Source organism: Micropterus dolomieu, linkage group LG19 (assembly GCF_021292245.1).
Source record: "Micropterus dolomieu isolate WLL.071019.BEF.003 ecotype Adirondacks linkage group LG19, ASM2129224v1, whole genome shotgun sequence".
Taxonomy (NCBI): domain Eukaryota; kingdom Metazoa; phylum Chordata; class Actinopteri; order Centrarchiformes; family Centrarchidae; genus Micropterus; species Micropterus dolomieu.
Window position 1 is genome coordinate 32,890,071 of NC_060168.1, and position 12,271 is coordinate 32,902,341.

General features: G+C 40.5%; 1 protein-coding gene across 1 annotated transcript in view; it reads left to right on the forward strand.

The window, feature by feature from the left end:
• Window positions 1–10,939, forward strand: part of LOC123957319 (voltage-dependent L-type calcium channel subunit alpha-1S-like) — a 19,051-nt gene extending 8,112 nt beyond the window's left edge. Inside the window, exon 4 of the mRNA XM_046030011.1 lies at window positions 10,926–10,939. Within this exon, the coding sequence (XP_045885967.1) occupies window positions 10,926–10,939 (14 nt within the window). The remainder of the gene's footprint in view (window positions 1–10,925) is intronic.
• The last annotated feature ends 1,332 nt before the right edge of the window (window positions 10,940–12,271 follow it).

A 12,271-nucleotide genomic window follows, 5' to 3' on the forward strand; every position in this document is an offset into this window, starting at 1 on the left:
CCTTCCTATAAGTTTTAAGACTATCTTGCCAAATTAAACGAGAATTTTCCACTTTGGTGGAACGCCAATTCCTCTCAAGTTTCTGTGATATTTGCTTTAATTTGCGAGTTTCAGTATTATACCATGGAGCTAACCGTCTTTGTTTTAGTATTTTCTTTTTTAGAGGGGCTACAGAGTCGAGTGTCATTCGCAGCGAGCCTGCAGCACTATCAACAAGATGATCGATTTGGGAGGGACTGAAATTAGCATAGGAGTCCTCCGTTACTTTGTGACTTGATAATGAATTTAGAGCTGATGGAATCGCATCTTTAAATTTAGCTACAGCACTATCAGACAGACATCTTGTATAGAAATTTTTGTAGTTCAGCAATACAAACTCAAAAGTTATCAAACAGTGGTGGGATAAAGAGGGATTCTGTGGGAACACCACTAAATGTTCAATTTCAATACCATACACCAAAACAAGGTCGAGGGTGTGGTTAAAACAGTGAGTCGGTTCATGAACACTCTGAGAGAAGCCGATGGAATCTAACAAAGAGATAAACGCAGTACTAAAGCTGTCATTCTCAACATCCACATGAATATTAAAATCTCCTACAATAATAACTTTGTCCGTTTTAAGGACTAAAGTTGACAAAAACTCTGCAAATTCAGATAAGAATTCAGAGTACGGGCCAGGTGCTCGGTACACTATAACAAAAAGATTGGTTGCAGTGATTTCCAACTTGGGTGTGAAAGACTAAGAACAAGACTTTCAAATGAGTTATAGTTTAGTTTAGGTTTAGAGCTGATTAGTAGGCTAGAGTCGAAGATAGCTGCAACTCCACCTCCTCGGCCTGTGCCTCGAGGAATGTGAGTATTAATATGACTGGGAGGGGTGGATTCATTTAGGCTAACATATTCTCCATCACCCAGCCAGGTTTCAGTAAGACCAAACAAATCAATATCATAATCTGATATTAGTTCATTTATTAGTACACCTTTAGAAGAGAGAGATCTGATGTTTAAGAGTCCACATTTAACTCTCCTATTCATTAGCACTATTGCTCTTGTGGTTTTAATTTTTATGAGGTTTTTATGCACAGCTCCTCTTCTGTTTACCTTTTTAAATAATTTCGATGGTCGGGGGACAGACACCGTCACTATAGGATTTTCACTAAGTAACTCCTGAAATGGAGGAGCAGAGAAGTGTGTTAGACTGCGACTCTGCCTCCTGGTCTCAACTCTGGGTTGTCATGGATTTGGTCCACTAATAAACTTGGCCAGATTTCTAGAAATGAGAGCTGCTCCTTCCCAAGTGGGATGGATGCCGTCTCTCCGGATCAGACCAGGTCTTCCCCAGAAAGTCTGCCAATGATCAACAAAGCCCACATCTTTTGCTGGACACCACCTCGACAACCAGCGGCATTGTTGCTAACGTTAGCTACATAGTGTTAGCTACTACGTTACGTTACATAAGTTAGCGTTCTACATTGTTGCTAACGTTAGCTACATAGTGTTAGCTACTACGTTATGTTACATAAGTTAGCATTCTACATTGTTGCTAACGTTAGCTACATAGTGTTAGCTACTACATTACGTTACATAAGTTAGGATTCTACATTGTTGCTAATGTTAGCTACATAATGTTAGCTACTATGTTACGTTGCATAAGTTAGTAAGTTAGCATTCTACATCGTTGCTAACGTTAGCTACATAGCATTAGCTGGAATGTTACTTTATATTACGTTACATAAGTTACCATGCTACATCGTTGCTAACGTTAGCTACATAGTGTTAGCTATTACGTTATGTTATATAAGTTAGCATTCTACATTGTTGCTAACGTTAGCTACATAGTGTTAGCTACTACGTTACATTACGTTACATTACATAACTTAGCATTCTACATTGTTGCTAACGTTAGCTACATAGTGTTAGCTACTACATTACGTTACATAAGTTAGCATTCTACATCGTTGCTAACGTTAGCTACATAGCATTAGCTGGAATGTTACTTTACATTACTTTACATAAGTTACCATGCTACATCGTTGCTAACGTTAGCTACATAGTGTTAGCTATTACGTTATGTTACATAAGTTAGCATTCTACATTGTTGCTAACGTTAGCTACATAGTGTTAGCTACTACGTTACATTACGTTACATTACATAACTTAGCATTCTACATTGTTGCTAACGTTAGCTACATAGTGTTAGCTACTACATTACGTTACATAAGTTAGCATTCTACATCGTTGCTAACGTTAGCTACATAGCATTAGCTGGAATGTTACTTTACATTACTTTACATAAGTTACCATGCTACATCGTTGCTAACGTTAGCTACATAGTGTTAGCTATTACGTTATGTTACATAAGTTAGCATTCTACATTGTTGCTAACGTTAGCTACATAGTGTTAGCTACTACGTTACATTACGTTACATTACATAACTTAGCATTCTACATTGTTGCTAACGTTAGCTACATAGTGTTAGCTACTACATTACGTTACATAAGTTAGCATTCTACATCGTTGCTAACGTTAGCTACATAGCATTAGCTGGAATGTTACTTTACATTACTTTACATAAGTTACCATGCTACATCGTTGCTAACGTTAGCTACATAGTGTTAGCTATTACGTTATGTTACATAAGTTAGCATTCTACATTGTTGCTAACGTTAGCTACATAGTGTTAGCTACTACGTTACATTACATAAGTTAGCATTCTACATTGTTGCTAACGTTAGCTACATAGTGTTAGCTACTACGTTACATTACGTTACATTACATAAGTTAGCATTCTACATTGTTGCTAACGTTAGCTACATAGTGTTAGCTACTACGTTACGTTACATAAGTTAGCATTCTACATTGTTGCTAACGTTAGCTACATAGTGTTAGCTACTACATTACGTTACATAAGTTAGGATTCTACATTGTTGCTAATGTTAGCTACATAATGTTAGCTACTATGTTACGTTGCATAAGTTAGCATTCTACATCATTGCTAACGTTAGCTACATAGCATTAGCTGGAATGTTACTTTATATTACGTTACATAAGTTAGCATTCTACAGCAGGACCTCTTCTCCTAATGTCTCTAAACAGGATGTGAGTGTGTGTACTTTAATATATAGATCAGGATTGTCACGTAACGCTAAAGGAGCCTCCTATAACGCTCACCGAGCGGCTACTCCGACACGCCCTCAGAAACAGCGAGCTGCAGCACACAGCTCTCCTCTCCCTTCCAAACACTAGCTACCCTCCAGGCAGTCAGTGGACATAAAGTTGTTCCTGTGATGTAGAGACAGAGCTCAATTAAAACTTTATGGATACAGATTGTCCTGTCATTACAGTGTGTTGCAGTTTGTTGTTCTGTCTCGTCTCGTGCCCTGTCCTGTCCTGCCAGTTCTATTGTTAATTGGAGTTTGCCTTTTGAGTTCTGTTTGGATCACCGGTTTTGTTTGGATTGTTTATTTCTTTTGGATCACTTAGACTCAGCCACACGGTTTGTAAGTGTGCTCGCTTTGTGTTGCCATAATAAACCTTTTGAACATTACCTGCTCCGCTCTGAGTCCTGCATTTGGGTCCACCGACCTGCTCACAACACCACTCCTTGATAGAAACCAAAAAGAGCTCAAATAGTGGCCACAAACTCGCCACATCACCTGCACAGATAGCATTTATCCTCACATAAAATGAAAGGGTGGTTAGCTGTAACATCGAGTAATACTCAAGCATCAGTATTGATTATAAAAGTTTGAATTCTGTGCAGTGTGGACAGTGCATTTTATATTAAATTATTTGGACACTCAAAATTTCTCTTTTCTCTCCCGGAGAGAAGGAGGAGGAGGTATAGGATATCAACTCAACAGACGGCTGAAGCGACTCCAAAGGAAAAGGTGAAAGGTCGCTTTCCCTAAGTGCTGTTTCTGTGAAGTCTGATCGTAAAACTTGCCACCTCTGATGCCGCAGCCAGATAACGCGGTGCTTGACTGTTAAAATGACAATAGGAACACTGACCAGAGATTAGCGTTCTCCTGCCCCCCGCGAACCCATGGCAACTGACCTTGCTCTTTGTTTAATTACCTCACATCAAAGGATATTCATCTCCTCACGCCTAGGTGTGAGAAAATCCAGGACACCAGGGACAGCCCTGAACTCTTTTGTGTAAACAAAATCGATGTGTTTAAAGTTAGTTGACTAGGTCTCTCCACTACATTTGAGTAGTTATGTTACCATGTGGTTGTTAATTGTTGTTGAAAAGAATCTAAATAAGTTAATTTTGCAGTGTTTTAATTTTCAGCAAGATTAATGACATTCCTTCGTTTTATGTGTAACCAATGCTTGTTCACAATACTTTCTGACACTTCCTTTAGAAATGATGAAGAAATGTCATCCTATACTCGATTAATTTGCCATCTTTTTGAAAGCTTGATTCGTTGAGCTAATCTCACTGAGGTCGGACCCCGCCACGTGGTCACGCCAGCAGTAACAAAGGACGACTAAAACCTCTGGCCCGAGACAGGGTGGGGAAGGCCCCACTGCGAGTTTCTCCATTAAAGCCGACAAAAGACGGACCCCCAGAGCAATTCCCTGGCAGAGAAAGCGACTGGCAGACAGCTTTAAGTTGTCCTAACCGAGAACGCACGGATCTCAGCCAGTGTGAGGCCGTTGACCAGAACCCGGCTGGGAGAAGCCACACGCAGTAAGACCAAAACCCTGCATTCTGTGATCAGTGATGTCCAATAGTTGTTAATCAATTATCTTTAGTCCTTAAACTCCTAGACAAATTTAATGGAGTAAGTATTATAGCTTGCGTTCATTAGCTGACCGAATGAGTCAAATCCTCCCCACAATAGAACCCCTTCTCATTGTTTAGCCATTGTTTATTTCTTTGATGTATTTAACCGCATTTTTATATCACCTTAGTTAATAAATTCACTGTAATCAAGGAATTTTGTGTGCGTGTTGCCTATTTCCAAGTCCCTGCCAAGAGAATTTAGCCCTGCGATATGAGTTTGACTGACTGATTCAAGATAATTGAGCGATTGTTAACTAACTGATCACTAGTGAATAATTGTCTTATTATTAACCACACTCAGGGAGTCCCGAGACCCTGGGCGAACGGAGTACCGGGTGGTGCCCCGCGAAACGAGAAGCATTGTGAATTAATATTTTCTGAATATTAAAATTCATAATTGGGTATTACTTCACATAAATTTATTACGTCAATGTAGTCATGCTACAGAAGCATAAAACAATTTTAACCAATTCTAATTATCCTGTTTACTCTTGACCCTCCAGATTTGTCACCTGTCAGCTCAGCTTAGTCATGTTTCTGCCAAAACATCTCTGAATGCATTGCTTCCTTTTGTAACTTGGTGTAAGACACTAAACAACAACAACAACCAAGATATTTCCCCAACAGATAAATATCTTTCCAAAGATCCATCCTTCACAATCACACTTTTTTTCTATTAATCTCACCAAAAAAAATCTTTTCTTTTTTTTTCAAAGCCAACTGAGCATTTTACCTTTTGGATGAACACAATTAATGATTCTCTCTCTGAAATAAAGCCTAAGAAACACATTGAAATGAATCACAAAATCAAATACTCTTGTTGAGACAAACAGTAAGAAAAGGGTGAAAATTATTTCCTTTGGAGCCCCACGAAAAAACACTTAAAGCACTCTGAATTCTCACATTCGCACTTCCTCTTTGAGACACGTTGGAACTCAGCACAATAACACATCAAACTGTCCTCACCTCTGTAAAGTTTTAAAAATCTGCCTTCACTTAGAAAGACGCCCTGCAGCAAAGTGTCAGGCAGCAGCTTCATCAAACCACAACAGAACAGATTCTTATAAATGGACCACTCACACTGCTGCAGCGCTGAGACGAAGAGCTCTGATGGGAGGAAGCTGACTGAAACTATTCAAATAAACGAAGCATTAAATAACAACTCACTTTAAACTGGAACAGGGGAAATTAATTATTGTGGTCTTTAATGGCTGACACAGAAAATACTCTGTGGCTGTTCACGTCTTGAAGCCATCATCTGACTGACAGATCTGCACCAAGTTAATATACATCACAGCTTAAAGGACTTCCTGCTTCAGATTTGACCCTCTATATTACAGAAGTAATGCTCACACAGTATTTCTGTGCCATGTGGGATTATTACTGAGATTTCAGATGCATATACTTTCCGTTTGAAACCCAAAAGGTTGTTCAGATAATCTGGATCAGGGGCAACCTGCAACCAGCGTTTGTTGACGCACGTCATTTATTTTCAATTTCTGTGCTGATAGACGATAATTGGAAGTTTGACCTTGTTTATTATAATAACATTGTAGGCCTGTTACTTGCATGGGTTCCCCTTGCTTAGTTGCTAATTCACACACACAAAACCCTTTTGTGATGTAAGCTGTTCCTTAATAAGTCAAATGTAAACTGGGTTTACTAATTAGTGCGATCGCTGTCCCTGCCTGTTTGTGCTTTCAGCTGCACGTATGCTTCTCTGTGTTGTCTTGTCAGCTGAATGCCAGACATGGGATGCCATTGATCTCCACACTTTCATCCACAGCCACACTGAACACTTGTGCATTTGTCACAGCTTGCAACAGTTTTCCCATGTTTAGCAAAACACTTCTAGGTGCCCGCTGTAGCCTGATTTTTGGAGGTACAGAGTGTTTTAAAGTTGCTGCTTTGCACATTTTAAAACTCTTGATTGACTCAGCTTTATCAAACACGTTTGAAGTTTTCTCATGCTTAGTTTAAAGCTTGACATTTTTACAGCAAAAAGTCTTTATAGGCCATTCGGTAGCCATATTGGCAACGCCTTCGGATTAACAAGACCAGGCTCCTTTCCATAGGTGTCACTTATACTGGGGACGCTGGGGATGACTGATTTTGTCCCCATCACTTTTTGAAATCATTTGCTAAACGTTTACTGAAAATTAGCTTGCAACAACAAATGTTAAATAAAAAATAAAAATTCTTTGAGAAAGGTTTACTTGCACAATAGGAACACATGAATTGCAATGTAAATATAGAAGGAACAGATCTGCCTTGTCCAAAAAAGTAACTTAGGCTAAAAAAAACAAGCTGCTGATCACTGCATTATAGTCATGAATTGTTTACCTTCATATATATAAAGACATTTCCACCATAAATTGGTGCAGAAAATGTCTCTGGAATGCAGGAAATTAAGAGTTTAATGCTCAAAATCTTCTGTTCTGTTGTTCTGTTGTCTTGTTCTCGTGACTCCAATATTGTGCATTATCACGTCTCATGGACGAATTGGCTTTCTAGCGGGAGGGGCAGGACCACCATCCATAGACCGCCATCTATGCCGTTACGTGCTTTCCCCACACAGATGTATTGAGGATGTGATTGAGTGGCGTGTCTCTGGTATTTGGCTCAGTTTTTGGCATTTGATTCGTCTCTTTTACTGTGAACTTAAATTCCGAGTCCAGCTCAGCTGAAGAGGCCTGCTAGATTTGCTCACCACGTCGCATCAGACCCTCTTTGCAAGGTGGTTAGTCTATTTGTTACAGCACTTGTGCTGTTTTATGGAAGCTCAAGGACCACTCAGCATGAATTGTGCACTATTTTTGTAAATGCAGCTTTAACATAACATCATGTCAAAATTCCTCATGCTGGTTGATAATGTGTTTTATCACTAAAATAACAACTAATCTAATATTAAAAAATCATGGATACTAACTTAGTGAGTAAAATCTTATTATTACTGATAGAAATGATGGACCAGACTTTGGAAATAAATGTAATAAAGCAGAATAATCGGGATTCTTGATTTTCTGAGTACAGGTGTGTTATATAAGGTGTATATTTTTGCAAGTATGTTGTGTGTTTTTTGTGTTATGGCCAAATAAAATGTCAAAATCCAAAATGTCACTTTAAGGGGATGGACTGGGATAAAATCTTAAACCAATTATGGATTACTGGAGCACAAAGGAAAAAGCTTTACTGCAACACTAACCTTATTATCATCACAAATTAAACTTTAGGTTAGAACAAGTTCTCATTTCTAAATGATTAAATGTGCACTCAACAATAACAAAATGCCTCATGAGCATTTTCTCGCCTACCTCAACTATGGTTACCTTTCAATGTTCTGTAAAGTTTAGGCACAAAAACTACTTGGTAAAGTTTAGGGAGACATTGTCACAGTTAAAGAAATCCACATTATCCACATTAGCTGTTTGTAGGTGGAAACATCCACTCCGACCTCCGTCTGAAGAGGTTTTGTAGCTCCATCATGCTACTTCCTCTTCTTGCTGCTTAAGGCAAGGGCCAGGCGGTTCCAGTCCGGGACAGTCAGTAAAGAGTAAAGAGTCTTCACTCTACAGTCCTACACGTCTCTCCACCCAGGATAAAGCCAAGCTCTCAGCTTTTTGGCCTCTTCAGCACAAATGCAAGCTGCCGGTTGGTGTCCGTGTGTGTTTTGGTACTGAAGTTGGGCGGCAGTAGCTCAGCCGCTCCCAGTAGCTTGGGAACTGGAGGGTCACCGGTTCAAGTCCAGCACGGACCAGTGTGGAGTTGTAGCTTGAGAGGTGCAACTTCACCTCCTGGGTACTGCCGGTGGTGCCCTTGAGCAAGGCTCCTCGCTCTGACATCTCTCCATATGTTAATGCATGCTGCTTGTGCATGTTTGTGTATTTCAGACGTGTGTGTGTAGTGATAACAACAGAGTGAAAACAACTGAATTTCCCCTAGAGGGATTAATAATGTATATCTTCTTCTTGTTCTTCAGTTGGTGTTCCCGTGGGGTTTCCGGGGTCGTCCACCTGCAGAGCTCCAGTGTTTACTGACCAGAGGTTCAGCGTGTTGTCTGGTGTATTTACTCAGTCGACTACAAAATCTAAAAAGTTGGAAGAAACTCCATCTAGGACCTCAGCCAAACTTTTTAAAAGCCTTTTCACCACAGATTGCTCAGCACATACATACATACATACATACATACATATAGCACGTTTCCACAGTTTTTATAATTACATTTATTATTTTGAAAGTCTGTTGCTCACTGCCTCTGAATACACGTGCAATGAAACCACGGGTCACAGGAGGGGCGGGATGTTGATCAGCCTGCTTCGGCAGACGACGCTGGATGCGGCGTGTGGGAGAAGTAGATAAACAAAAGTAAGACAAGCGATCAAACGCCACAGCAAAGTGCACAGCTTCTGTGCGCTGCACAGATGTAGCCTGTTTAATTTAAGTTAACATTATGGGCTATATAGCTTTACCTGACAGGCCTTTATCTAGTTTTCCGGGGATGCTGTGCCGTGCGAATTCCCTTCTGTTGGTGTCCAGTGAGGATCAGCCTCTCGTCCTATGATTTGTGCTGCGTGTCGTGTACAAAACGTTCAAGATTGTTCAACTTGTCGCTACGCCTTGTGCTCGAGCACTTCAGCTCACTCTAACAGGGACACTTGCTGTTTCTGCTGCTCCCTGATAAAAGAAAAATGTTCCTGCTCATACCAGTTCAGAAAACAAAGCAAGAAAACTGGACTCTGATGGTAACTTGTTTTAACGTGTTTAAGGTAACGCCCTGGCAGCGGCAAAAAGCTTTGGTTGAGATTTACAAGAAATATTTTATTGCTGCTGTGTAAAGAGAATACTGCTGGGAAAAAGCACCTTATTTGTGTAAAGTGTTTGCAAACCACACGTTATTACACTTTTGTGTATATAGCAGTACATTTAAATTAAAAGTGCGCAATACACTACTTTAGAATTCATTATTCAATTTTGCGTGTAACAATGCGATTAATCACAATTTTAAAAAATGTAATCGTTGCCCAGCAGTAGTTTAGAGACCTTTTAAAAATGCTTTGAATATTTATTGTCTGACGGCTCAGCTGATGTATCGCCAAAAAACATTTTAGACCTTCCTTTAAATAACAGTATATTAACAAGAAATTACAGAACAACTTTGACGAGATTCCTGACTGCAAAAACTTGTTTTGTTTGTTTGCGAAAACTTACGCATTGAACCATGCAGGTTGTCAGTGTATGTACTCTCTATGGCGGCCTGCTCTCATTCCCAGGTCATTAAATACAGAAGCTTTGTCACGGCCCTTGGTAAGGTAGCCTTTAGCGTCTGTATGAAACGCTCCAGCCTGCCAGTAGGCCTTTAGGAAATCAGCCGATGTAGTATACAGAGCAACAAAGTCCCTGTAAGGAGGTGGTTGGGACGGATGGACGGCTCAAACAGATTTCACCAACTAGACCGAGGTTCATGTCCAGTGTGAAATCAAAAAGCAGCGTTGACTTATTATTTTACCTTAAACCATGATCTGTTACTTAACCTGACAAACAGCGTTAACCACGTGGCGTCTCATATAGATGCTAAAGGCTACCGTGTGCTCTGTATGAGTGTTAAAGCATCGGTATTTAACGACCTGGGAACGGGTTGGGTATTGTGTGTTTCTGCCTGAATACTGTGTGTGTGTGGGGTCGTGTGTCTCCGGCTCATTTTTCATGGAGTACATTATTTTTCTACACTAAAAATGTATTTCCCTTTGGAATAATATAAAAGTTAATTTTTACAATAAGGTTATGAAACTAATGGCCGACGCTGTACTTTCTCTGCTGAGGACAGTTTGGGTGTAAACGTGTCCAAGCATTGCCACCTTCATGTTCGTTGCAGTGTTGCACAGAGGCAGGCAGTCAGAGGGTGTTTGGGGCTCACAAACAGCAGCCTCAGTTTGCATCCTTGAGCAGATTAATCTGCTAAACTCTCCTCGCTGATAGCAATTAAGAGATGAGAAACTTCTAAAGCGCTCTTCCTTTACTCGCATTTTCCCTCCCCTACTTCTACCCTCATCCCCTTCTCTCACTCTCCCAGTAACGAGGCCTCGCTCATCCCTTCTTCTCACCTCTCTGATATCCCCCTATCTGTGTTCGCAGTCACACTGGGATAATTGTGCACCTATAATGGAGAAATTAGTCGGCCCTGAAATGAGCTCGCTCTCTCTCTCTCTCTCTCTCTCTCTCTCTCTCTCTCTCTCTCTCTCTCTCTCGCCGCTCGGCTCGCTCTGCCACATCAAACCCTGACGAGCTGCTGAGGAGGAGGAGGAGGAAGGATCACTGCTGTGAGGCATCCTCTACAAATCAGCTTTCACTCTGCGGCTTCCTATCTTCCTCTTCCCTCCGCTGCTTCTGCTTCTTATTAGAATATCACTTTAATGTCACACTGCAGGTGTTTTATTACTTTTAAAAAAAAAAGAAAAAGAAGAACTAGAAAGAGCTGTGGCTTTTGTCGTCTAAAGAAAATGCCCCGTCTTCATTTGTTCATTTGTCCCTGGAATGGTCCATCAAACATGTTGTGTGGCTGCCGCTAAAACGTGACTGCAGCTTTAAGAAGAGATTTAACCTTTTGAACCCTCAGTTTCTCTTAATATTTCCCTTTTAACCAACTTCAACCGCATCAAACATCTTAACAACCACAAAGCCCACATGTATATTTATGAACACATGCCATCCACATAACCAGCATGTTTGATGTGTTCATGAGCAATTTTACTGTTCGTCACTCGTCCAGAACTGAAGAGATCTCTCCAAACTTCTTCGAGCATCTTCAACCAGTCCAGATGTTCTTGATTTTATCCTTCCTTGGTCCACTTGTCTACTTCATGAATCAGACATTATGCTATTTCCACAAACGTCTCGATCCACATCAGCTCAGAGAGACGTTAACTACTGTTGTGTGAATATTAGGAGTTAACCACACCTACACTGCTAACTCAGGTGGCACAGCCCAAACTTAGGTCCTACCTGTTGCCTGCTGGAGGAGGATTAAGCTTTGTTTCGTGCAACAGAGGGGGAACTATGGCATGTGACCCCTTCGGCATGTGATCTGAAATAGAAAGGGATTTATGGCTGTTTGGAAGACAGACAATGACAGCCAGGCTGTCAAAGACGAGCCCTTCTTTGCTGATAATGAGAAAGGCTGAGTCATAGCTGGCGGCGTGACCCTGACTCTGGTTCATAGGAGGTCTAACACCTGTGCAACCATGTGACCTCCATTATTTTACCTTCCATGAACGATGAGCAAAGGAAAGGGTAAGATGCACAAGGTTCTTTTTCCATTATTGCAGAAGAAGAAAACTTTAAATAGTGGGGGAAAAAACATGAAGAAAGCATGACGGGAATCAGACATTTCTGTTCGTTTTATCTATTAAAGTGAGGAAGGTTACAGCCTCCTCATCGCGCCACGCTCATCAAATGAAGTTATTGAAATTAGATTTAATGTA